Consider the following 25,668-nt stretch of genomic DNA (forward strand, 5'->3'; position numbering starts at 1 on the left):
AATTAAGCATTACACTTGTTTACAAGAGGGTCCACCATGTTCAATTCATCAAAACATTTAGAGACTTACAAATAGACACTTCTATATAGTCAAAGAACAGAACAGGAATTCACCATAAAGGAAGCAAAAAGGGAAAAGAAACATACAGTGAGGGGGAAAAGGGAGAGAAGCAAACTCCAGATTTGTGTTCCATTTCGCCTCTAGCGGCTCCGGTCGGGATTTAATCTTTGCTAAAGGCGAAGCAGTTCCGCGTGCGTCACAGAAACTGAGTTTTGGGTTTTGGATTCGCTTACAGAGTTACGACATTTCCGTTCACTTCATGGGGCCAGTCCAATGGCGGCTCTTGCCTCTTGTGCTAGGCAAAGAGTGACAAGTCCTGGGACCGTAAGTTGGCAGAATGCACTGGACTCTGGCAACAGCCCAGCTTTAATGATCTTAAATTCCTTTTATTTTAGATCGTTTTTTTGAGGATGTTTGTTTTTCAACGATGCTTGTTTAAGAAAACGCCATAGACAATACAGAGAAATGTAATGTTTGTGTTGAGGACTAAAACAAACATTAGCACCCGTTGCTTAAACAAACATGTTGTAATTGATGTTGTAAGATGATTAGAGCGCCCCTCACTTCACACGGGTGTGAGTTTTTGTAATAGTACAACATAAACGTTACAGAGACTTTAGTTGTCACTGTGCAATACATTAAAACAGTAGTCATGATGTTGCACACATCACATCATCCTAAAATGTGCTGATATTTGCGCTGCGCTCGTTGAAAACAATGTATTTCAAACTCCAGCTTGTCACACTCCAGGGCTGCATGAACAGCGCTCGAGCTCTGTTTTCTGACCCCTCAATGGCGCAACTCTGGCTCTGGTTTCCTTGAATCACGCCCGTGGCATAATGTGACGTAACGGACTCTACGATGAAAGCTGTAAAATGGGGGAATATCCTCACTCACTCGGGTACATTTGACAGAGACCACATTAATTACATGCATTGTGTACACCTGTCGCAGCCTAAACTTTGTACTTCAGTGCTAGGTGTTTCAAGCAATAATATCACCCAGAACCGTTGCAATTCGAAGTCAAATTTGAGCGGCGACTATATGGCTGACCCCCCCCCATGTTTCCAGTACATGTTGGTTCGGCCTCGCAGCAAGAGAAGCTCTGGTTTGGTTTTTTACGGGGAACTGTTTGCATATTGAACGTTCTGCTAGCAGCTTCCAAATGGACCTGTGACATCTACTGCATGGTGCAGAATGACACTTTGATGACAGTTAAGCGACAGTTGACCGTGTTCTCTGGGTAGACGTTGTTGTTGCCAGTTGCCACTGATGTTGCTCGCACTGGGACGTGACGTGATGCTCTTCTCACCCGGACCCGGCAGCATTAGCACTGGGCTGGGCTCGGTGTAGCTAATGTTACATGACCGTTGCCCCGGTTCTGTTGGCGCGGCAACAGCCTAGGTTCTGAGATCATCTCACCGACTGCTACTGGTTCTGGTTCCGACAGTCTTGATCTGCAGATGCTTGGAGACTTCACTCTGTTTCTCCTGTTGCTGCTGACACCAACCGAGATCTCTACAGATCTGACAGACCATATGTCACCCAAGGATTTGTGCAAAAAGGACTTATTGCAAAGGGTTTGTGTTTTCTTTAAAGTTACAATAAGCAGGGTTCTCCAACGTTCAGCATGGAGACACATTCAAAATGATAAATTCTACCCGTTAAATGATTATGTGGACCTTATCTATTAGTATGGCAATTGCCTTTAGGCTTTAGTTTTATTGCCTCCTTCTTGAAGGAAGAACACTTTGGCTGCACACACCTGCTCCACAGGTATTCAAAGCTAGTTTTTCTAGTGCTGTTTGGCAAGTAAAGTGGAATAGTCCAGTGGGCAATTTAGACAATAACTCATTACTCATACAGGGCGTATACAGATGGCACTTACCGTAGTTGCGACTTTGCTGCCTGCAGTGACAGAAAACAGTAGGTTTGAAGTTTGAACCATTCCTTTAGCAGGTGCCCTATTGAAGAAGACACCATGGATTGGGGTGAGAAATCAACCGCAGACCTCATGAGCGCATATGTGTCCAAAGAACCTGGCTATCACGTACCGAAGGAGGGATGGAGAATCTGCTTGGCGCACGAGTTCAAAGAGAAGAGAAAGCCCTTTCAAGCAAAAGATGTCTCCCTGTCCAACATCCTGGAGCACATCGGCCTTGGACTCAGGTAAATGGCAGACATTCACACTAGGGCTGTCTGTGTTGACTGTTAACCACTTAGCATCTGTATTCTGATGGGGGAAACGAACCTGTGCACTGCAGCAAAGATATATGTGATGTAGTGTGAAAACAGAATAGGCACTATAGTGTTGTAGAGCCTTGAAAAACCAAGTATAGGGTTTAAGTGGTTACTATAGCCAATGTTACCATGGAAGAGGAGCTGGTGAGTTGGGGCTTTTGCCACTAGTAGTGTCATGTGTCTCAGCCCACACCTGAGAGCAGGTGTGGAATGTAATCCTACCTCTACTCTACTGTATGCAAGTCTGACACAATATGCCCCCAAAACTTGTTTTTCTTTCCTTACACTTGAACTAGCTATACACATGTGTCAGGGAACACAACTGCTGTTTGTAAACCTTTTATTTACGTTTGAACTAATACAGGCTACTACCCACACCCATACAACTCTTTTGAATTTTGGATGAGTAATAATCCATACAGGAAGTACTCTTAGAATAGGCTCTTAGAATTTCGCTTTGGCATGCAGCCAACATGAACATTCTCTATATCAGTTGTCATAACATCTTCACAATGCAGTTTGATGGCAGAGGCATACAGTAGAATGTATCAAGTTGTGTTTCTATTGAAAGTGAAACTGTATTTAATTTATACACACTGTCATACTACGCCGGCATATAAATGATGTTTATGGAAACAGTCAGACAAAATAATATAGCAGGTGGCTGCTTTAGGACTACTTGTACTGTTTGGCTGTGGAGCCTGGGTCATAACGCTAGCGATAAGTGATTAGGCCTTCACAGGATGGGATGCTCTCTGTACCAGAGTTCCAATTGGTCTGGTGAATTAATATGCATATATTATTTTTGATATAGTTAAAAATGTAACTAAGCTAATTTAATTGTTATCTGACAAACATCTACTCCCAATTAAGAGCACACTAGTTTTTCTAATTTATTCTCATTATTGTTTCACATTAACTCAACAAATCCACTTAACCCCATATGTGCCCTCTCCCTACGCTCATTCTGTAGCTCCGAGATGAGGTCACACCCTGGGCCCCTCCCACCGCGGTTCAGAAAGGGCGCAAGTTTCCACAATACACGCTTCTTACCCTTTTCTGCACAATGAATCCAAAACGTGAAGGGGCAGAAAGGGTTTACACTAATTCAAACTTAGCAATGCCCAAGAAAATCCAAAGCGATTTGAACCGAGCCTTTACGTCCCCGTCTTTTGTCAGTCGCTTCCATGTTTATCAAGGAAGTCGTGCGCGTGCATGTCGAGTGAACTGAAGTCAGTTGGACATTTTCGACCAGGGGAGGCGCCGGGGAGGCACTAAAGCTTTTTCAACTTCCTTGATAAACATGGAAGCGACTGACAAAATACGGGATGTAGTGTAAACCCTTTCTGCCCCTTCACGTTTTGGATTCATTGTGCAGAAAAGGGTAAGAAGCGTGTATTGTGGAAACTTGCGCCGTTTCTGAACCCGCGGTGGGAGGGGCCCAGGGTGTGACCTCATCTCGGAGCTACAGAATGAGCGTAGGGAGAGGGCACATATGGGGCTACAAATCCACTGTGTGTGGTTGTGTAATTTGGTGTGTGCCCTTTCAGCAGCATGGCTTTGTGAACTGTCACCTGGGCTGTACCTAAGGGTTCATTACATATTAATGCATGGCAGACTTCAGAGCTTATCCCTGTGATGTTTGTTCAAACTTCAAAGGTGTGGCTCTATCAACATCAACGGATTACCTCAAAAGATTCCACAGTCAGTCAGTCAGTCATCACCATGGCAATACTTGTTAATCATTGTCATGGTAGATGGAGTTGAGTTAGTGTTGCTACAGCCTACAGCAATGATATTGTGAATGACATTGTCAATGCATCAGTAGTTGGCCTATACTACCAGTCAGAGGCCTAAAGATTTAACCAGTGACTCAGCTACATCGATGGAGCCATGATGGGCCTATGCTATCACTATAAAAATCATAACAAGATGGAGTTAGATAAATCATTTTCGTCGCTAGAGCTGCAACATTTAATCAAACTAATGAATTGAATTGATTTATTAAACGGAAATAGAATTATGTTTCCTTTGGGGGCGAGGGGTTGTGTGGCGAAAGTTAAAGGAGTGCATAATGGAATGGTGTGTGATAGGAAATGTAAGCTTTTTTTCCAATCAAGGCCTTCTGGGGAAACTAAACACTATTGTGTCCAATTATTAGTAATTATTTCTAGGCTTGAGGACTTGATGTCTAGAGATGACCTCCAAATGGAAGTTATATATGTAGTGTACACACAATTAATACATGGACAGAAAATACTTTCTACATAAATTCAGTAGCATAAATGGACCGCGAAGGTTAATCGAACTACATAATCGATTACAATTCTTTCACAATAAAAGATAAAACTGCGCTTCACTATTATTCGATTAATATAAAAAGTAATTGCTAGAATAATCGCTAAGAAAATAGTCGATTGTTGCAGCCCTCAGCTAATTATTTTGTAAATAACTTACAATATCTGACTGACAGTCCCACAATTGTAGTAGGATATGGACAGAAATGGCTTTGCATTGAGAAAACCAAGTAGAATGAACGCATAGTTCTATTTCCTTTCTTTGAATATTAAGTTTTCACTGTCAACTTGCCTCTTTAGACTTTTGGATGAAAAAGAAGAGACCTTGAACCATGAAAGAGTTGAAAAGGAGTCACTGTGTCTGCAGAATGATACACATTTTTTTTATTTTAAACTAACTAAACATCCTCCCACATTAAGGTGACTGCACAAAATTATTCCACAAGCAATTGTGTATGCGCCTGTAACATTTCCAATCCAATTTTATTTATAGAGCACATTTAAAACGACAAAGTTGACCAAAGTGCTGTACAATTAGGCAAAGCAGTAATAAAACAATACAATACAGTAATAAAAACATGTACAATAAAATCAAACTATCAGGAGTACACATTATTCACGGTTTAAAAGCCAGGGAATAGAAATTATTTTTTTTAGCCAGCCTGACACGGCTAGGAAGCTGGTTCCACAGTTTAGGAGCAATGACTGAAAAGGCTCGGTTCCCTCTTCTCTCACACCTTGCCTTGGGGATGACGAGGAGCATTTGATTGGCTGACCTCAGTGATCTAGATGGAACATAGGGTTTTAGGAGATCGGAAACATAAACCGGCGCTGATCCATTTAAAGATTTAAAAACAAACAATAAAATCTTAAAATGGATTCTAAAACGTACTGGGAGCCAGTGGAGTGCAGCTAAAACGGGAGTGATGTGTTCATATTTCCGGGTTCCTGTTAAAAGTCGTGCGGCAGCATTCTGAACAAGTTGAAGGCAGGAGAGTGAAGCTTGGGTCATGCCGGCGTAGAGGGCATTACAATAATCAAGGAGAGTTGTAATAAAAGCGTGTATCACTCGCTCTAGGTCTGATTTGATTTGTGATAAAAGCCTCAAATTATCAAAACTAGATCTAACCACAGCATTTATTTGTGTATCAAGTTTAAAAGCATTATCCACTTGAACTCCTAAATTGGAGAAGGGTTGAAGTGGGCCCAGGTCTAAGGGAGGAGCGTTATTGACACTTGGTACGAACATTATTACCTCAGTTTTACTTTCATTTATATTTAAAAAATGTAGGGCCATCCAGGCTTTAATATATTTTATTTCAGTACTAGTTATACCACATACCTTTTTTATATCTTTATTTAGTAACTTAAATTGTAAGTCACGCCACAATTTGTGCAGTTGATAGAGTGAGTTGCGAGAGAGAAGCCGACCTAAAACCAGGACTGAGTGAGAAAGAACTGGAACTATACTCCCACAGCTACAAACATTTCTAGAGGAAACCCTCCATATTCCACACCCTGTTGAGCTGACAGACTAAGTACTGTACAAATCAATGTCCGTAGCATTCATGGTCGCAGCCAGTGAGACGAGACTACTACGATGTAATAAGCACATTACATCTTCAAGTTGATCTTAAATATCTAGAAGATATTCAAAGATTCAAACGAGAGCAATGGCTCCTCTGTCCAGAGACTATCAATGGTTTTTACTTGGCACAGCTTCAAACAACACATGGTCAAAAGCAATCCCAGTCATCTCTTGATCCCCCTATAATAAAGCTGGAGTGGTTGGCCACAGTGGTATGCCTCTGTGACCGAACCTTCCCATGCTACTGTATAACGTAAAGATAAACGCAGCTCTCTTTTGATACTATTGTTTAAAAATATTACTTTTACAGAAACGTTCTGCTTTGTTTAAAATATACATGACATTGTCAGAGACACAGGAAATCAAGAGAGAGGAAAGTAACATGTAACATGTGTCCAAACTGTAATCGAATTGCACTTTATGCGCTTACATTATCTGTATCAGTGTTGCAGTTGATGTGTGTCATATGCTCCCCGCATTCGACTGGTTATGTACGTCAGCTAAACGCTTGTACTGTAAAGGTTATTACTGGCACTGGCACTGCAGCCTGTATGTTTGTCTACTTGAATTAGTCAATCAAAAATACAAAAATAACCCATTGCTGTCCCTCTTCATGGCATTTCGATTATGATCCTGTATGTCTCCCCTACATCTACTGTACTGAAACTGTACTGATACTGCTGTAAGAAAACACAGAGCAGATACGGGAGGGAAAGAAAGGAACTGTACTGCCATATGGCAACTGAATTTCCCCTGTGGGATCAATAAAAGTTTATTTGTCTTTCTATCTTGGCACCAATGGCCAGATAAGGCAGCCCATTTAGGTTCAGACCTCACCCAGAAGAACAGGATGCATTGTTTTGGCACGATAGCAGTGCAGCGCACCCTGATCATTAGTTCACGTGAAGACCATAGTGTGGTGGTCTTTGTGACATGTGCACACTGCACACAAACAGACCATAGTGTGGTGGTCTTTGTGACATGTGCACACTGCACACAAACAGACCATAGTGAAGACCATAGTGTGGTGGTCTTTGTGACATGTGCACACTGCACACAAACAAGCACCATAGTGTGGTGGTCTTTGTGACATGTGCACACTGCACACAAACAGACCATAGTGTGGTGGTCTTTGTGACATGTGCACACTGCACACAAACAGACCATAGTGTGGTGGTCTTTGTGACATGTGCACACTGCACACAAACAGACCATAGTGTGGTGGTCTTTGTGACATGTGCACACTGCACACAAACAGACCATAGTGTGGTGGTCTTTGTGACATGTGCACACTGCACACAAACAGACCATAGTGTGGTGGTCTTTGTGACATGTGCACACTGCACACAAACAAGCACCCGTCCGTCCACTCACTACACTGGATGTGCCACTTTGACCCCACGCAGCAGCACGAGAAACAATTCCTGCCTTTATCTAGCAGTCCCACAGATTCCCCCTTGTCTCTCTCTCTTTCTGTGTGCGTGCCTGCGTGCGTGTGTGCATGCGTGCGTGTGTGAGTGTGTGTGTCGCTGCTGGCAGTTCAGAGTGCTGAATGCATCTAAACAGCTGTGGCTGCATTTCCAGTGTATGAATGGACAGATGAAGAGGTTAGAGAAGAGAGCTTGCTTTCAAAGCGCATATATATCTGTGCGATGCCACATTATGTGTTAATTTGCAATGTCAGTTAGCCCATAAAACTAATAAGAGCATCCCTGATTGTAACCAGCACATGACCAATTAGCTTCAAACCTCGTTAACCATTTTTATCTCCTTCTCACGAGGAGATACATCCTGGGAAATGTCTAGCTTTCCCCTTTAAAGGTGCGTTCAGACCAGTGTCTATTTCGTCGACTTTCCAATAAGGAAACTAAATGGAAACTACATGAAAACTAAGCTATGATGACTAAAAGTAAGACTAAATATATTTACAATTTGGTCAACAAATAAAAACTAGACTCCAGTATACTGTAAGTAAGACATTTCACACTTGCTTGCATGCTGAAATAGCAGATCTACAAGCACACAACGCGTCGAAGTGTAAAATCAGCCATTTCGACACCATCAAGGCCAGCCAAAATAAAATGTAGTCGACTAAATCAACTGTAGATTTATTCAAAAAAGAACACGCCAATGTGGTGCTATAACACGCCAATGTGAAAAGGGTGGGATATATTCCTCAGCCTAGTAGGAAAGTCTGTGAAAGATTTCACGGAAATTGCACGCTCCGTTCATGATTTGAGGCTTTTTGTTCAAAACGGGCCAATCCTGCAAACTTTGAAAGACAATGTTAGCCAATTGGGATGGAATCTGAAATATCGAACAGATGACTATAGAGATGGTATGTAACGATTTGCGGGATTTTTGGACAGAATCTGGAAGAGTAATATCCAAAAGTCGGCCTCCTGGTGGCGCTATAACAGGCCGTTCTGGAAAATTTAGGACAGAGGTTCATCGTTGGCATCGACCGGTTTAACTGTGCTGGGGATTAGCTGGTAACGGACGGACTGCAAAACATACTCTCTCCCCATGCCTTCGGCGTGGTGAAGACGATGAATGAGAGAGGGAAAAAGTAGTGAAAATGGCCGATCTACAAGCTGATTGGCTATTTTCACTATAGGGTCCTGGGGAGACGTCAAATGTATTCTTGGGGTCTCTAGTTAAAAAGTGTGGGAACCACTGCACACTAGTTTGCGAGGAGTGTCTAGTCTCTGTCATTCAGTCTCTGTGTGAAGTGTTAAACCTTGTTTTGTTCAGTGATTGTGTCTCATCAGTTTGGGTCCTCTCCAATGTAGTGGAAAAAAGTATCAAGCAAACATTTGTAACTTGTTATAACAGGAAGTTACCCAAAGACCAAAGTAATCAGATCATGTGTGTCACTGTGTCTGTTTTGTGCCAGGTATCTGAAATGGTGGTACAAGAAGACCCAAGTGGAAAAGAAGGCTCCCTTCATTGATATGTTCCGTGCGTTGCCTTTGCGTCAGATATACGGTAGGTGTTTTTAGGCAAGACTTGCATCACACATCACATGTGATGCCATTGCTAGTCTTTGAATGCATAAAGTCCATTATTTGTTCAGTCCTGTACTTTTTCTTCGGTACAACAATGCAGGTGCTCCCCTTGGAGGCATTGGGGGAGGCACCATCACCAGAGGTTGGAGGGGGGAGTTCTGCAGATGGCAAATGAACCCAGGAATGTACCACTACAAAACCGTCATAGCTAACCAGGTATGTAGTAAATTATGCATTTATTTTTGCGCCTTTCTCCTTTACAATGTGCATTACAATCTGCTCATTGGGAGCAGTTAGGGGTCTTGCTCAATGACAGAAGGAGCCGGAACCTTCTGATTCCCACTAGAAATATTGTGCCCGTCAACACAAAGCACTGTAATTATAGCGATACAAATGGATTAACATTCTTAGTCGACATGACTGATTTCAGTCATTTAAATTTCATACGAGCCATGCAAGTCTTCTATGGAAGCATGTTGCACCGCAAAAATAGCATGTTTGCATTGAGAGCTTGTAGATGGGCCATTTTCGGATTAGATTTCAGATTATTTTAAGATTAGAGCATTTGAAGTGGTCAAACTAGCAGTGTTAATTTTATGTTCAGAGGTAGGGGTGCACGATTATGAAATTATGACCGATATCCGATCTCCAATTATTTGCAGGGTCAAAGAGTTACTGTATACACCATCTGCATTATTCGTTATAGTTGTGGTAGACTCTGGCATCCATTTGAGTCAGAACGACTTTAAAAAATGAAAACTATACGTATATATAGTTACAGTTAGGGCTTGGTGTGGACAGCCTATGATGTTTGGCTACATGGGATCCGGGATGCTTTTCAGACCTCATTTGAATCTACAAACAAAATGACACCCATTCAGTCAAGATAGACAAAGCTACTGTGTGTCATGTCTTTACAACCGCAGTGACAATGCACACTTGTAAACAATGAAAAACGTGTACACAGTAAAGTGTACATTTTGTGCAATTTGTAAGGCTGGGAGTGGGGAAAGCTGACTGTCAAGCCTGTAATCCAGTGGGACTATACAGTACGAACTGCAAACATTTATACATATGTCTATTTGTATGGTTGGTTGTGTAAACACATAACAAAGAGCCATACGTATGTCACATCTGTTGGCTATAACCCAACCAACGCACAGGGTTTGATTTGCTGTGGGAGATGGAGAGGAAATCACTCCTATTTGCCTTCTTCTAAAGACAAACATTTCCTTCTGGTCTTAATATGTTTGCTAGACGAGAAGTTATCAAAAACACATTCATGAGGAATGGTTATTGTGAAACGCATACCAGTGAATCAGTGATGTTGTGAAAGCTTATATGAAAAATGTCTCTTGTTCAATTGAGAAAGTTACACAGTATGTTGCAAATTGAAATATGTAAATGTGTGTTAACTGCATTAGCGTTAAAAAAATAATTGAAGAAGAAAAATATTTGCTTAATTAATTGCTTATACAAGCTCGCAACAACATCACGATGCAACACAATGAAACGCGTTGTAAGCACGTAGCTCGGCCATTTCCATTATTTGTGTTTGAGAGTGTGAACCCCTTTTGGTGTTAGCATCATGCTATGCTTTAGCTATTGAAAAATAGCAGATCTACAAGCTCATAGCTTGTAGGTCTGCTATTTTTGAAAAATCAAAGAACGACTGACATAGAAACATAGCTTTTTCAGAAAACTGTCGGTATGTAGAAGACATCTTTTTATAATCTGATCTCAGGTCAGAATGGGTTAAGGACATTCCTTTTTTTCTCCCCCTCCATTTCTCCCTGTATAGTTCACGGTGTGCCTGCGCCGCGGCGGTCAGACGGTCTACCAGCAGGTGCTGTCGGTGGAGCGCCCGCCCGCGCTGCAGGGCTGGAACTGGGGCTACTGCGGCGAGTACGCCTTCTACCACGCCCTGTACCCCCGCGCCTGGACCGTGTACCACCTGCCCGGGCAGAACGTCACCCTGACCTGCAGACAGGTGTCCCCCGTCATCCCGCACGACTATCAGGTAACGGCACGTGAAAGAAAATTCCAAGCCGAGTAAAACGTGTCCCACTGCACTGACCCCATTCTGGATTGATTGTTTTGCCTTTCTTCATTTGGTTGTTGTTGTGCTCGAGGGTTTAGCAAGGCTGTTCTTTTCAATCCGTTATGTTGTCTTGTCTTGCATATAGTGACAATATTCTAACATTGGCCTTTTAAGGAGTAGTTCACCCTCCAAAAAATATCTTATTTTTGGGTGTGCTCCTATGTCCAGCCACCATGTCCTATGGTGTGTGTGTGTGTGTGTGTGTGTGTGTGTAAACACAAACTTGAATGGACAATTTTGAGTGTTTGTGTAAACACAAACATTGCCTAAACACAAACATTGCGTAACACAAACATTGAAGACCAAGGTGAGGATGCAAATTCTGGTACCGGGCCGGCACCCTGGGCGCGAACTTCCGGGAAACCACCGGGGACTCCCACACGGAGTTGCAACACTCACACAGGTGTCATTTTCAATATCAGCCTGTCTGCAGTGTGCATTACATGGTGACTCCTTGTGGCAAAAGTGTGCTATCTCCCAGAATTCTGTTAATCTTTGTCCATGTACCATTCTCAAAGTTTCCTCAGTACCTCTTTCTGTATACAGTTACAAACCTCAGGACATTCCCAAAAAGCATGCATTTGTTTTCCTTTTTCTTTTTCCTCCCTTACACTTCCAACATCTTTTGGTCTTCTACAAATAGTACAAAACCCATCCTAAAAAGCTTCACAGAATCACATGTGTATAGTAGTTTGTCTCACCCTGCACAATTTACGGCTTATACATTTTTACAGTTTTACTATTTCTTTTGTAAATTCTGCATATAAAGATTGAAGAAGAAAATCATCTCACACTTTCTCTCTTGCTTATATCTCTCTCTCTGCCTGTCTCTCTCTCTCACTCTCTGGTATCTTTGCTTATATATATATATATATATATATATATATATCTCTGCCTGTCTCTCACTCTTTCTCTGTCTGTCTGTCTTTCCTTCTCTCTGGTATCTTTGCTTATATCTCTCTCTGCCTATCTCTCTCTCTCACTCTTTCTCTGTCTGTCTGTCTATCTTTCCTTCTCTCTGGTATCTTTGCTTATATATCTCTCTCTCTGCCTGTCTCTCTCTCACTCTTTCTATGTCTGTCTATCTTTCCTTCTCTCTGTTATCTTTGCTTATATATATATATCTCTCTCTCTCTGCCTGTCTGTCTATCTTTCCTTCTCTCTGGTATCTTTGCTTATATATATATATCTCTCTCTCTCTGCCTGTCTCTCTCTCTCTCTCTCTCTCTCTCTCTCTCTCTCTCTCTCTCTCTCTCTCTCTCTCTCTCACTCTTTCTCTGTCTGTCTATCTTTCCTTCTCTCTGGTATCTTTGCTTATATATATATATATATATATATATATATATATATATCTCTCTCTCTCTGCCTGTCTCTCACTCTTTCTCTGTCTGTCTGTCTTTCCTTCTCTCTGGTATCTTTGCTTATATCTCTCTCTGCCTATCTCTCTCTCTCACTCTTTCTCTGTCTGTCTATCTTTCCTTCTCTCTGGTATCTTTGCTTATATCTCTCTCTCTCTCTGCCTGTCTCTCTCTCACTCTTTCTCTGTCTGTCTATCTTTCCTCCCTCAGGACTCCAGCCTCCCAGTGGCAGTGTTCGTGTGGGACATAGAGAACGCCAACGACTATGCCCTGGACGTGTCCATCATGTTCACCGTGGTCAACGGGTCGGGCCACAAGGACGACAAGGCAGGGGGCCACTGGAACGAACCGTTCCACCTGGAGAAGGAGGGGGAGGCCGTGTCCGGGGTCCTGCTGCACCACTGCCCTCCGGCGAACCCTTACACTCTGTGCGTTGCAGCACGAGAACAGGTTGGACATTAGCCCTTCGCGGGCCCAAGCTTTATGTTTTAACCCATTCTGACCTGAGATCAGATTCTAAAAATGTCTTCTACATCCTGACAGTTTTCATTCTGACCTGAGATCAGATTAAAAAAAATGTCTTCTATGTCAGTCGCTCTTCGATTTTTCAAAAATAGCAGACCTACAAGCTCGTAGCGCGCCACTCGGTGGTGCGCTATGAGCTTGTAGATCTGCTATTTTTCAATAGCTAAAGCACGACATGATGCTAACACCAAAATGGGTTCCTGCCCAAAATGTGTTAAAAGGAAAGAAAAGCCTTTGCAAACGAACCAAGGAAGCTCTGAGAAGGAAGGGAAGTAGTCACGTGACTGGGCTGCGCCATGACACTTTCATGGACACTTTCATGGGAGACAAACTCACACCGGAAGTGCAATGAATACATGGCAGTGAATGGAGCCGGCTGGACCAGCTCATAACAAACATTATTCATGAACAATTGAGACCTTTTGTAAAGTAATCACTTCTGGAAAATAACAGAAGACATATCACAGGTTGTTTTCTAATCACTTACTTTTCGATGTGCGATACTTGATCTCGCGATACTTGGTACGTACGTTCAGAAAAGTACTTAAAATTACACAGTGTACACATCGAAAAGCAACACAGCAGACAATAATGTGTTACATGTCTTCTGTTATTTTCCAGAAGTGATTACTTTACAAAAGGTCTGAGTCATTCATAAATAATGTTTGTTCATGAGCTGGTCACTGAGCTCTCATTGACTCCAGTGCATTCTGCCAAACTTCCGGGTAGTTTGGCTCCCATGAAAGTGACCACTTCACTTCCTTCTCAGAGCTTCCTTGAAACGATCCAGGAAATGTGGCGTAGGAGTGGGAGTGAACATTTTATTTCCCTAACCAGTCAGAGTGCAGAGGCGTGTCGCTCCAAATTTGGTGACGTTGGTTGGTGTTCTTCGCTGTGTTCCACCGGGGAGGGGGGTTTGTAGGCGGTGGGAGGGCAGGCGGGTTTGTGAACCAATGCTGGCGTCCGTTTCTAGCACTATAGTTTGATCCACTCCTCTATGCCAAGAAAAGCTCGGGGACTTTCAGGCTAGTTGGACATTGGCCAACATGCCATCACATTGCAGCTTTGCTGTGGAATTACCTTGAGATTTAGAATCTATAGATTCAGATATTTCGAAAGAGCTTAGAGCTCATTATTAAGCATTAGGCCGATTAATGTATTGTGCCGACTACTGATGTTTGTGTGTGTGTGTGTGTGTGTGTGTGTGTGTGTGTGTGTGTGTGTGTGTGTGTGTGTGTGCGTGTGTGCGTGTGTGCGTGTGTGCGTGTGTGCGTGCGTGTGCGTGCGTCCTAACAGCCTGACCGGGAGATCAGTCACCAGACGGCATTCAGTCCAAAGGGAACCTGTGGAAGCCTGTGGAGTGACCTTATCAAAGATGGACGGCTGGACTCGCCTACCGGTCAGTGTTTTCAACGACAGGCTGCATGAAGGCACAGAATGGACATGGATATATGTGAACAGAAGTTAATTCTAATCCTGTGTTCAACTAAGCGTAATAGGGTTATTTCGTTATTTGTTGGAGTTGAACACAGTGTAGCTGTAATATAATCTAACGTATTTAATTTTAACCCATTTTGGTGCGGGAACCCCTTTTGGTGTTAGCATTATGTTATGCTTCAGCTATTGAAAAATAGCAGATCTACAAGCTCATAGCGCGCCACCGAGTGGCGCGCTACGAGCTTGTAGGTCTGCTATTTCTTTTTTAATCGAAGAATGACTGACATAGAAACATAGCTTTTTCAGAAAACTGTCAGAATGTAGAAGACATTTTTTAGAATCTGATCTCAGGTCAAAATGGGTTAAATTGATTGTATTTTATAATCAATGAATATGTTCTGTTGCACCCCTAATACCTTCCTGTTTCTGCTAACCCCCAGGCTCCAGCCCGCCCACCCCTAAGGGAGAGACGGTGGCAGCGGCCCTGGCTGCCTCGTGCTCGGTACCTGCTAAGGGTCACAATGCCCTGGAGTTCAGCCTATCTTGGGACATGCCCAAGATCACCTTCGGTTCCAGGGAACGGGTGCACGTCAGGTATAGCCTTCAGTAGAAGTTATATATTTATTGCATTTTTCTTTTTTTGTACAAACTGACAATACATAATACATCAGACAAGACAATTACTTAAAAAGAAAAAAAAACATACAGTACATAAATGTATAAATACAATATAATAAAATAAGGGCACTTAGACTGGTAACAAGAACAGAGTCCTTATAGCCACAAGACCAAACAGCTGCAGAGAATACAATTAGACATTTTCAGTTTCCACCATTAACCGTAATATATTGGATAAACCGTCAAGGCTGACTTAGTTAAATTATCTACAAATGTGGAGGCGATACCATTTATGTAGATGAATTAGGACATGTGTGTATTGTTGCGACACGACTTGTTGGAAAACAATTACTAATTGCCCTGCAAACTCATCTACCGCCGACATTTTGCGAATAAGAGCACTTGGCAAATAAGACTGAATGTATTTGGTGTAAGTTGGTGTGATGTAATTGGACACTTGCCTAATGACCATAGAGCACTCGGCACGCATGCACAAACAAACAACCTGAACAAAGCCGTTCAGTGATAATAGTTTAACGGATACGTCTTTCTTTTACACAAAATCAGACCAGTCTGAAGTGAGTGGTGCAACAGTGCCCCCTGTTGGTAAACAGGGGGCGGACATACTGTAGGGACATTGCTGTTCCTTGGAGTGGTTAATATCTAATACCAGCTACCAACCAGAGTGTAAAAACACTGCGCTAGTATCATGGCAAGCGTCAAGTGTGAGAAGCCTCTGCTTCTCACACTTTTTTTTCCTTTTTTTTATAATATTTATTTTATTTGGAAAAAGCAGTACAGTATAGACGGCATTTCTCTTAGATATATACAAGGATACAAGTGCAATTCCCAGGTTTTCTTTTCACCCCTCTTCCATCCCCCCTCCAAGTGGCTCCATCTCCAATGTCTCTGTATAGTCCTCGCTTTCTTCAGATGGACTACATATGGCATCAAGTCAACACTTAACAGGGCAACAGTGCTTCTGTGTACATTTCAGAAGGAGAAAAAGAAGAAAGAGTGGGCAGAAAAAGACAACAAAAAAAACAACCAAGAAACGAAAGTATTTACATTATTGCTGAGGGGGCTTCTCACACTTCTATTCACAGGAGATACACCCGTTACTTTGGGACCCAGGGGGACGCGTCTCCCTCACTCAGTCACTACGCCTTGACACATTACAGCCAATGGGAGAGAAGCATCGAGGAGTGGCAGAGGCCCATACTACAGGACAGGTATGCCATGATGGAAAATTAATAACAATCATTTCATTTATAACGCACTTTACATTTAAAACAAATCTCAAAGTGCTACATCAAGAGAAGAAGAATAAAATAAAATAATGCATAAGTATATAAAAGGACTAAAATAAGGACATTTCATGCATTTCGTGGTCAAGTATACTGCTAAAAGGTTAAAAGCATACCGGGCATCTTAAAAGTCCAACTAGCCAAATGCCTTGTTAACACCCTGAGCGTTTCTATTATTTTCGTTCATAATTATCTCATTATGTTGACTTTGCAGACAGAAGCCATGTCTGCTGTAGTTGGTTCTCTCTTAGTTATCTTGTTTGTGGTTAGTGGCAGAGCACTCCATTCTGTTGAGGCTACTGTGCAGCCAAGGTAACGATTCTTATAGTAAGCCGCATATGGCATTCGTATATGCTGGACCTGGTAAAACCAGGTGTTTATGAAGACAAGATAACAGCAGTCTATAAACAATGTAACTTTCTAATATATATATATGTACAGATGGACAATTGGACACTCTTGCGAGGTGTTTTCGAATGCTTGCAAACATTAAACCACACCATGAGTGATTTGTGTATTTATCTTTATTGATTCATCTCACCGTTGTTCGTGACATTCAAAGTGTGAATTTCCAATTCCTGACGACGAGGAAGGCATCGACAATAATTAACTTCCACTGCCATTGTTTCTACAAATATTTCCAAAATTGTTGAGATATCTATCTCTGTACTTTTAGTAGCTCTTTTCACCTTCTTGTTTGTAAATTTTCTTTGGTGCCGTATAGCTCTCTCCCCTCCTGGTATAAGTCGGCCCTGTTCAATGAGCTGTACTTTGTGGTGGACGGAGGGACGGTGTGGACGGAGCTCCCAGAGGACATTGATGTGAGCGGAGGGGTACGAAGCGAGGACGGGGGTCTGCCTGCCCAGCCTTCCATCGTCAAGGAGTATGGACGCTTTGCCTACCTAGAGGGTGAGTGGCAAGACATTAGCAATAGCTGATTGCGAACGCAGTGAGCACTAACTATGAGACCCTGCAGATCATGTCTGTGTGTGTGTGTGTGTGTCTGTCCCGCTGTTACACCACGCGCCCGCCACCAGAGGGCGCAGCTGTATCACACAAGACACACGCACACACACACACACACACACACAACTTAACTTAAAAAAAAAGAACTTAAAAAAAAACTTAACTTAAAATGAAAAAGAAAAAACTTAACTTAATTTTTTTTTTAAACACTTAACTTCAAAAAACTTAAATTAAAAATAAAATCTTAAAAAAACACAAAAAAACTTAACTTAAAAAAAAACTTTAAAAACACTTAACTTCAAAAAACTTTAAAAAGAAAACCTTAAAAAAAGTATGTAATTTATTCTAATTGTTGTTATTGCCATTTACTAGCTGCGTTCGCTTCCCGCGTTTACGCGTCTTACTTGTTTAATCAACAAGTAAGTAAGTAGCCTTGCCGAGCCATGAGGCCTATAGGGCAGGAGCCTATCTCCTGTTTCTGTAGCGTGAGGCAGCTTGATATACAAGTACACCCCCTGGACATGACACTAGTATGTCGCAGGGACTTACCCCCAATCCAACCCTTGATGCTGAGTGTCAAGCAGGGAGGCACTGGGTCCCATTTTTACAGTCTTTGGTATGACGTGGCCGGGGATTGAACCCCGACCTCCCAGTCTCAGGGTGGACACTCTAACCACAAGGCCACTGAGCTGGTGATTTAATCAACAAATGTGTAGAATTGTTTGTCTTGCAGAGACCAGCCATGTCATGTCGGTGAGGTTGATAACTGAACATTCTAATGGCGATTTCACAATGGCTACTGCCCACTGGAAGTTAAACGGGTTCAATTAAAGAAAAAAAAAGGTTAATCAACTACAAAGTCTTGATTGATTGACTAAGACCAAAACCGACTATCGTGGCCTTTCTTAACAAACAAATAAGGCCACTGTTTTGTCGGGGTGGTGTTGCAGTCTATTGTTTGATAACACTCGCGTCTCTTCTTGTATATATAGGCCTACTCAATCACTCACGGAGATCCGAAAGTTGTAGTTCATCATAAACATATTTATTTCTCCGTCAAAAATAAACTTAAACTTTGAGCATATCTAATAAAACAATAAAGAGCCTGCGCGGTCAACAAACTGTGAGCTTCCCCGTCCCATTCTCTCCCAGCAGGGAGTCACCTATATGTCATCAGGTGCCTAGCACCTACAAATCATTTTACAAAAGGGGAGGGGAAACCTCCATTCAGTCCATCAAATTCATAGCGTAATTATAATAATTTAAATTACCACAAAATAAACAATACATAGCAGGCAATAGATAGCAGATTAAATGCAAATAATATAAATAAATAGAAAATGGCTCTAACACCGACTGATTAATCAACAAATATGGGATGTCCTTAATAAAACGGCATATCCAACCAATTTGAAACCAGTAGATATGTCAATTGTTGGTTGAATATTTGCTGAATGTTTATGGTCAAGTTTGATCCCCTATACTTGGATTATGTATTGGATGTATTAGTATTTGTATGTAAAGGATTGTTTTAGTATAGGTATGTTGTAAAGGATTGTTTTAGGTGGAGGTATAGAACTATAGAAAGGCCTAACCAGGGACTGGGGTTGCAAATTAGCCTTGGCTACAAACTCATATACATTGCAACGGTTTCATGTTTTTACAACTTGATACATTGTTTTTTGTATTGTCCCTGTTACGTATAAATAAATATACGCTTCTCAGGTCAGGAGTACAGGATGTACAACACGTATGACGTGCACTTCTACGCATCCTTTGCACTCATCATGCTGTGGCCCAAACTGGCCCTGAGCCTACAGTATGACATCGGTGAGTGGGAGGCTTGTCTTCTCAATGGTTTGATACGTTAAAATATGCTATTATTTTAATCGGAATCTGAGAAATGGGTTTGCGGTGACGGGTTCTTGGGTTTTGACTGAATCTTGGCATTTTTTTAAACGACATTCTATCCTCCTCCTGTTACCAAGCCGGCAGCGTGGTTCAGGTTGACCCCACCGAGAGGCTTCATCTGATGAGCGGCCGCTATTCTTCCGTCAAGGCCAAAAATGTGGTTCCTCATGACATCGGAGACCCAGGTATGAGAGTGTGCAGTTCGTAAAGCACCACTATTATTAATGGCGTTATTCAGTACAGAAAGCTTACAAAGAATGCCATTAGCTGTCTACATCAAAGGCAAGACTAAACATGAAATACATTTGAATAAAGTTGTCTTTTGAGAACATACCTGTGCTCCTTTTCCTCAGACGATGAGCCGTGGCAGAGGGTCAATGCTTACCTCATCCATGACACCGCAGACTGGAAAGACCTGAACCTGAAGTTTGTCCTCCAGGTCTACAGGGACTTCCATCTCACCCAAGACTCCCAGTACCTCAAAGACATGTGGCCTATCTGTCAGGTATGGGATGAACTGAACAATAATGTTCAACATGTATGTCAGTGGTTCTCAGCCTGTGGGACAATTTAAGGACTTTTAGGACCTTTTTAATACCCAAAGAAAAATACGATACCAAATCAACCTAATCAAACTATACTATAAAAATCATACCCATGTGAAATAAGTGGTGCAACTCCGTGTGGGGGTCCAGATTCCGGTGAGCCCGGGGGGGTCCAGATTCCGGCGAGCCGTCCCGCGTCCGAAACGGTTGAGAAATGACAGTTACCGTGTGGGGGTCCCTCTACTGTACTGTCACTGTACTGTACTGGCACACCTGAAATCACCATATATACAGTTAATATGTGCGTGTGTGTTTGTGTGTGTGTTAGGATGCGCACAGGTGGTGTAAAACAACCATGCTGTTTTCATGCTCATAGGTAGCTAGCCAGCCACCCAGCCACCCACACACATACTCACTTAAGGAAGTATTTTGCACCACTTAAAAACTGGTCTAACATTGCAAAAATTGTCTTCATCCTCCAGAAAATTCCATGTCAATCCTTCAGGTGGTCCTTGGATGGTTAGAGCGGTGCGATTACATACAACGTCAATGCAAAGACGAGAATTGCGCGTGGCGCGACCTGGCGCGGTTCAAACAGGACGAACTGAGGCGACTATACTGTATATATTCAGGTCTGGACGCAGCTTTAGAAGAGAGATATCTCACTGGGGATGTGTTGTTTGACAGGCCGACATTGTTATCCTTGGAGCCCCACAGCTAGCGTGGCTGTAAACGGAACATTGTGTTCCGTTTGTGTGTGACCTGCTCAGATACTGTACCTGTTCTTATTGGCTTCCTTGTTGTGGTTGTTCCTCCAGGCTGTGATGGAGTCAGAGATGAAGTTTGACACGGACGGTGACGGACTAATAGAGAACTCAGGCTACCCTGACCAGACGTATGATGGCTGGACTGTTACTGGACCCAGGTGAGGTTTGAATGGGACTGTTACTGGTGACGTTTAAAGAGGGATTCTGTATGAACAACAGACCTGATCCTCAGACTAGCTAAACATCTCAGTGTCGTGAAGGATAATACTGATACACACTATATAAGATTAAAACTAGCCACTTAATGCAGTCCACTTTAAACACGATAACTCACTCAAACGGTAGCACTTACACAACAGAATTAGCCTTAAAACCCATAATTCACATACCGTATGTGAATTATGTGGAGAGAGAGAGAGAGAGAGAGACAGAGAGAGAGGCTAGCAAGAAGCATGACTCAAGTTTTTTCCACAGTGACAAAAAAAGAAAAGAAATGCAGGAAAAGGTCTTGCTCCATGATGAGTTATGTGTTATTTTGTAACTTGTTTGTCTGGCTCTATGCAGGGAGCTGAGCCTGTGTTCAAAGGTTATATCAAAAGCCTGGGTTTCTCAAGCCACCTCCTGTTTATAGCCCTGTTGGATTAATGTTAAGGGGAGTGTGTGGACACGGACCCCCACCCTAGGGCATTAAGCACCGACTAGTAAATCCACTAGTCGACCTTGTTGGTACTAGTTGACTAGTTGTAGAAATTCCCGATTTTGTAGGCCACACGATCAGGTAGATTATAGTTATAGTCACCAATGTACACAGTTTTTAAATGTACAAATATTTATTTCCAAAAAAATAATAATAATAGGTAGTTAAACAACTAGTCGTCTAGTAAAATAGGCAACTAGTCAACTAGTAAAAATGACTAGAAGTGAATGCCCTACCCCACCCTACATGTACTTGCACGCATAGCTCTTATGTTGGAGCCAATGCCAGATTTGTGGGACCTGTGGATCCTGATTTTGGAAAATCCTAGAGCACAGATAGAAAGTGTAGATGCAGATGGTTCAAAGTTGCAAATCTAACCGTCTCCCGTTACATATACGGCAAAGTTTGGACTGACAGAGGCTGTATCCTTTTCTCGGGATATAACCTAAGAAAATTACTTCAGCTGGCTGAATTTGATTTCTCCAGCTGTTTTATACATAGATATTGAAAAAACAGATGCCTCATTGGCCGCTGCTGTTCGTTGGAGCCATGTGTGTCGAAGGAGGGGCGGAAGAATTTACACTGGCTGAAGGAAGTAGTGGAAGGCACGTCACGTCACGCTGCCACTCAAGTGATTACTGGCCAATCACAGTGTATCGTTTCCGGGACTTACAGACCCGAACATGTGCTCTGTGACGCACGCTCATGCTTCCGTGGTGCTTCGCAAAGGAATCTCGGGAAAGTTTTTCCCTCCCTTGAGCACATACGCTCCAGAGCCGGAAAGGGGCGTTTATATGTCTATGGTTTTATATATACTTCTCTGCACTCTCCATTGTTACTGTAGTGTAGTGTGGTGCCATCTGTTGGCAGTGATTTCAAGTTTATGTGATTTAGTCTTTTGTGTGTTCCAGTGCATACTGCGGAGGTCTGTGGTTGGCGTCGGTGTGTGTGATGTGCAAGATGGCTAAACTGATGGAGGACGAGGCAGCCTATCAGCGCTTCAAAGACATACTGGACAGAGGCAGTGCTGCTTATGACAAGCTGCTGTGGAATGGTGAGTTCATGAGTAGTAAATCTAGCTTTTCTTTCCCCCCGTTGTTGAATTGCTTTTAGAGACAGTCCTGCGCACTGTGTAGGACTTGTTATTTACCAAACAACATTTGTCCTGACTACGGTCTTAAGGACCTTCCTCATTGTGTAAAGCTTGGACTGGATTTACTGGAATCTACTAAGTTCAATTGAACCTACTCTACAACTTTCTTAGACTTAAATGATCAATCATAATTAAAATAAATAAATAGGGCTTATGCGTTTCCTTTAAAGTATATTTTTAAACTCTTTTAGACCTGAGGCTGATAAAAAGAAAACGCCTTCTAAAACCTAACATAAGGTTTCTGAAAATATTATTAAAAATAAGAATTTGCTACGGTACATGAATAGCAACAACCAATGAGACACAGAGGTAGCATCCGGATTGAAAGGTATAACAATGTATAGTTTGCACCAGGTCTAAATAGGTATAACATATTCTAATTTGCTTATATTTTCAGGCAAGTACTACAACTATGACAGCAGTGGGAGAGACCTGTCTAACAGCGTCATGTCAGACCAGTGTGCTGGACACTGGTTCCTGAGGGCCTCCGGACTGGGCGAAGGGGAGTTCCAGGTCAGTTATCTAGATATATCCGTGACACGTGTTCAATGAATATGGGCTAACATGTCATCAAGAGAGAGCACATGCTGATGTTCAGTTCAGTGAAAATGACATGCTACAAATCAGCGTGCAGCAGATTCAAAGTGCAGCGACTCGAATGTAGAAAATGTTGCGCTCTTATTCACAGACATGCTACATTAAATGCAGTTACTGCTTCAGCGCTAACAAGGGATGTGTGATCCAGACACTCGCATGCCCTGCTCTATTCTCTGCTCCTGTAACAGCGAGGAGTCAAGGACTCATAATCCTGTGATAACGGTGGAAGCCATGCATCATCTGGGTTATATGAGGAGCCGCCACAAAACAAGCACAGTGTTTCATATTAACTACTTGAACCAAAAATTTCCCCATTAAAGGGATATTTCACTTTCAAACATGTTTGGGATCTGAGTACCCCAGACAGTTTTGAAGTTTCTTGCTTCAGTATTTAGATTTTTGACAATATTTTTTATCAGACACACCCCCTTCTTATACAAACCCATTGTAACTTCAAACTATATTTTAACCATGATAAAAAAAAAAAAGACAGGCCAAAAAACTGAATTATTTTGCTGATTTACAATACAAATCCAAAATCTGATAATTTTTGGGATTGGTGATTTCTTGTATCTCTCAGTTCAACAAATTGGAATGTCCAGTGTGTTTGCGTTCCTTTTTTGGCAACAAGAGATCGCCTTCCTGGGGGGGCAATTTCAGAAGTTGGATTTTCACAACTTCTTGGCAAAGTCAAGACACAGTTGAGTGCACTTCTCTGCTAGGATGCGGAGACCTCCGGCCAAGTATGAATTAGCATTTTGAATAAAGTAGGGGGCCATGTTATGTATAGATAGACTCCTGTTGTGGAAGTATACAGGACTGAGGTCTATTTTTAAATCGCCTTCTAAAGCCTGACCTAAGTTTTCTGAAGAAAAACAAAACAAATATTCATTCATACAAATATGGTATACTGTACATAGCAACAAGAACCCCAAAAGGGATTCCCGTATTAAATGGGTTAAGTGGTTAACCACTTAGACGCTGTTTTATACTTACCGGTAGTCGCATGATAGTGTCTCACAAAATGAGCAAAAAGTCTACAGGCACAACATTGATAGGTTGTTAGATCTGCTGTGTTCTTACGGTCTTATAATGCATGCTGCTTGCACTGACTATATAGACAATGTCTGAGTTATTCTTTTCAAAAGGTCCCAACATTTTACTTCCTCCGTCCCAAGGCTTTTCCCAAGGAGAAGATTCGCAGTGCACTGAAGTCGGTCTTTGACTTGAACGTGATGAGTTTCGCTGGAGGCCAGATGGGGGCTGTCAACGGCATGCGGCCTGAAGGAGTGCCCGACCATTCCAGTGTCCAATCGGATGAGGTCTGGATCGGAGTGGTGTATGGATTGGCAGCCACCATGATCTATGAGGCAAGTTTTTTTTTTTCATGCTCGTCTGAATATTGGCAATTTATGAATAGGTCTTTCCTATTAAAGAGAGAGGTTTTTAACGTTTACTGAATTAAGTGAAATGTCCTGTTATGTTTCTCTTGCTTGATGTTTGTTTGTTACCGGTTATGTTCCTCTTGCTTAAGTGTTACTCCTCACTGTGGAAATAAAAATGGAACTGCAGTGTTCAGTGTACTTTGTAACATGAACACTATAACATTGGTGTTTTGAAGTTTTGGTCTAAGCTCTCGCCCGATGGCTGTTTGTCCCCTCAGGGCATGCTGGAGGAAGGACTTCGCACAGCGGAGGGTTGCTATCGGACCGTGTGGGAGAGACTTGGCATGGCCTTCCAAACACCCGAAGCATACTGTGAAAAGGGCATCTATCGCTCCCTGGCGTACATGAGACCGCTCAGCGTCTGGGCTATCCAGCTCGCCCTGGACTCGTCACACAAAGACCAAACCAAACAGAATCAGACTGGGGTCGCTGATGGGGAACAGGGACACGATTAAGGCTAATTTATACTTTATTGTAAATGGTGTGTGTCGGCGTCGCCTGCTGAACATAACAGATTTTCAGCTAATGACAAGGTTGAATGACAAAGTCTAAATGAGCTTTAATAACAGAAAGTGAATGGAGCTTGAGCCCAAGCCTATAGACCAGAGTGGAGTGATGACCACAAGGGAACTGACCCAGACAAAAGTTGACCTCATGTGGTCTCCCTCAGCTTCTATAGCTCAAACCCTCCCATCTTGCATTGCACCTGTGACGGGCTACAGACATTGAATTAGTAGTTCTCTGGCTTATCCAACCCTATAGTGTTAGTCACGAGGCTCAAGTCAAAGCTGAGGCTAATTTGACAGTTGAATTGTGGATGTTATCGGATTGATGCTGGCAAATGTGGAGTGGATTGCCAAGACCGCATCAATATCATAGCTAGATGTATTGGTGATTGTCATTGAACTCATGTTTTATCAAGTATAAACGTCTGTTTGTGTTATGCACAGCCACGGGGCTTCAGTTAAGTACATTGTTTCTTAACACTGTCCACATCAATTGTAATGCTTGCATATTATTGAAAAGTGAATGAAAACTGTTTGAGAA

The 25,668-nt window shown here is 42.3% G+C and overlaps 1 protein-coding gene across 2 annotated transcripts; it reads left to right on the forward strand.

The window, feature by feature from the left end:
* Window positions 1-1,171: 1,171 nt before the first annotated feature.
* On the forward strand, window positions 1,172-25,668 carry gba2 (glucosidase, beta (bile acid) 2). 2 transcript variants are annotated; one of them, XM_083788403.1, is made up of 18 exons: window positions 1,172-1,640; window positions 2,017-2,229; window positions 9,083-9,174; window positions 9,295-9,410; window positions 10,996-11,214; window positions 12,864-13,103; window positions 14,475-14,577; window positions 15,056-15,209; window positions 16,340-16,465; window positions 17,265-17,449; window positions 19,232-19,336; window positions 19,495-19,602; window positions 19,771-19,922; window positions 20,781-20,887; window positions 22,338-22,480; window positions 22,977-23,092; window positions 24,355-24,546; window positions 24,840-25,668. In XM_083788403.1, exons 2-18 carry the CDS (start codon window positions 2,042-2,044, stop codon window positions 25,074-25,076), a joined length of 2,583 nt encoding a protein of 860 aa, XP_083644529.1. In that variant the 5' UTR covers window positions 1,172-1,640; window positions 2,017-2,041; the 3' UTR covers window positions 25,077-25,668. The 2 variants fall into 2 exon arrangements, with proteins under 2 accessions (XP_083644529.1, XP_083644530.1); XM_083788404.1 differs by having other exon boundaries at window positions 2,020-2,229.

Source organism: Protomyctophum parallelum, assembly GCF_964188405.1.
Source record: "Protomyctophum parallelum genome assembly, chromosome: 18".
Lineage (NCBI taxonomy): Eukaryota > Metazoa > Chordata > Actinopteri > Myctophiformes > Myctophidae > Protomyctophum > Protomyctophum parallelum.

Bases quoted from the DNA above. Each gene is read 5' to 3' on its own strand.
- gba2 (XM_083788403.1), top strand. From the start codon at position 2,042: ATGGATTGGGGTGAGAAATCAACCGCAGACCTCATGAGCGCATATGTG. The intron at 19,923-20,780 runs GTATGGGATGAA...TTGTTCCTCCAG, and splicing joins ACATGTGGCCTATCTGTCAG to GCTGTGATGGAGTCAGAGAT. The intron at 24,547-24,839 runs GCAAGTTTTTTT...TTGTCCCCTCAG, and splicing joins CAGCCACCATGATCTATGAG to GGCATGCTGGAGGAAGGACT.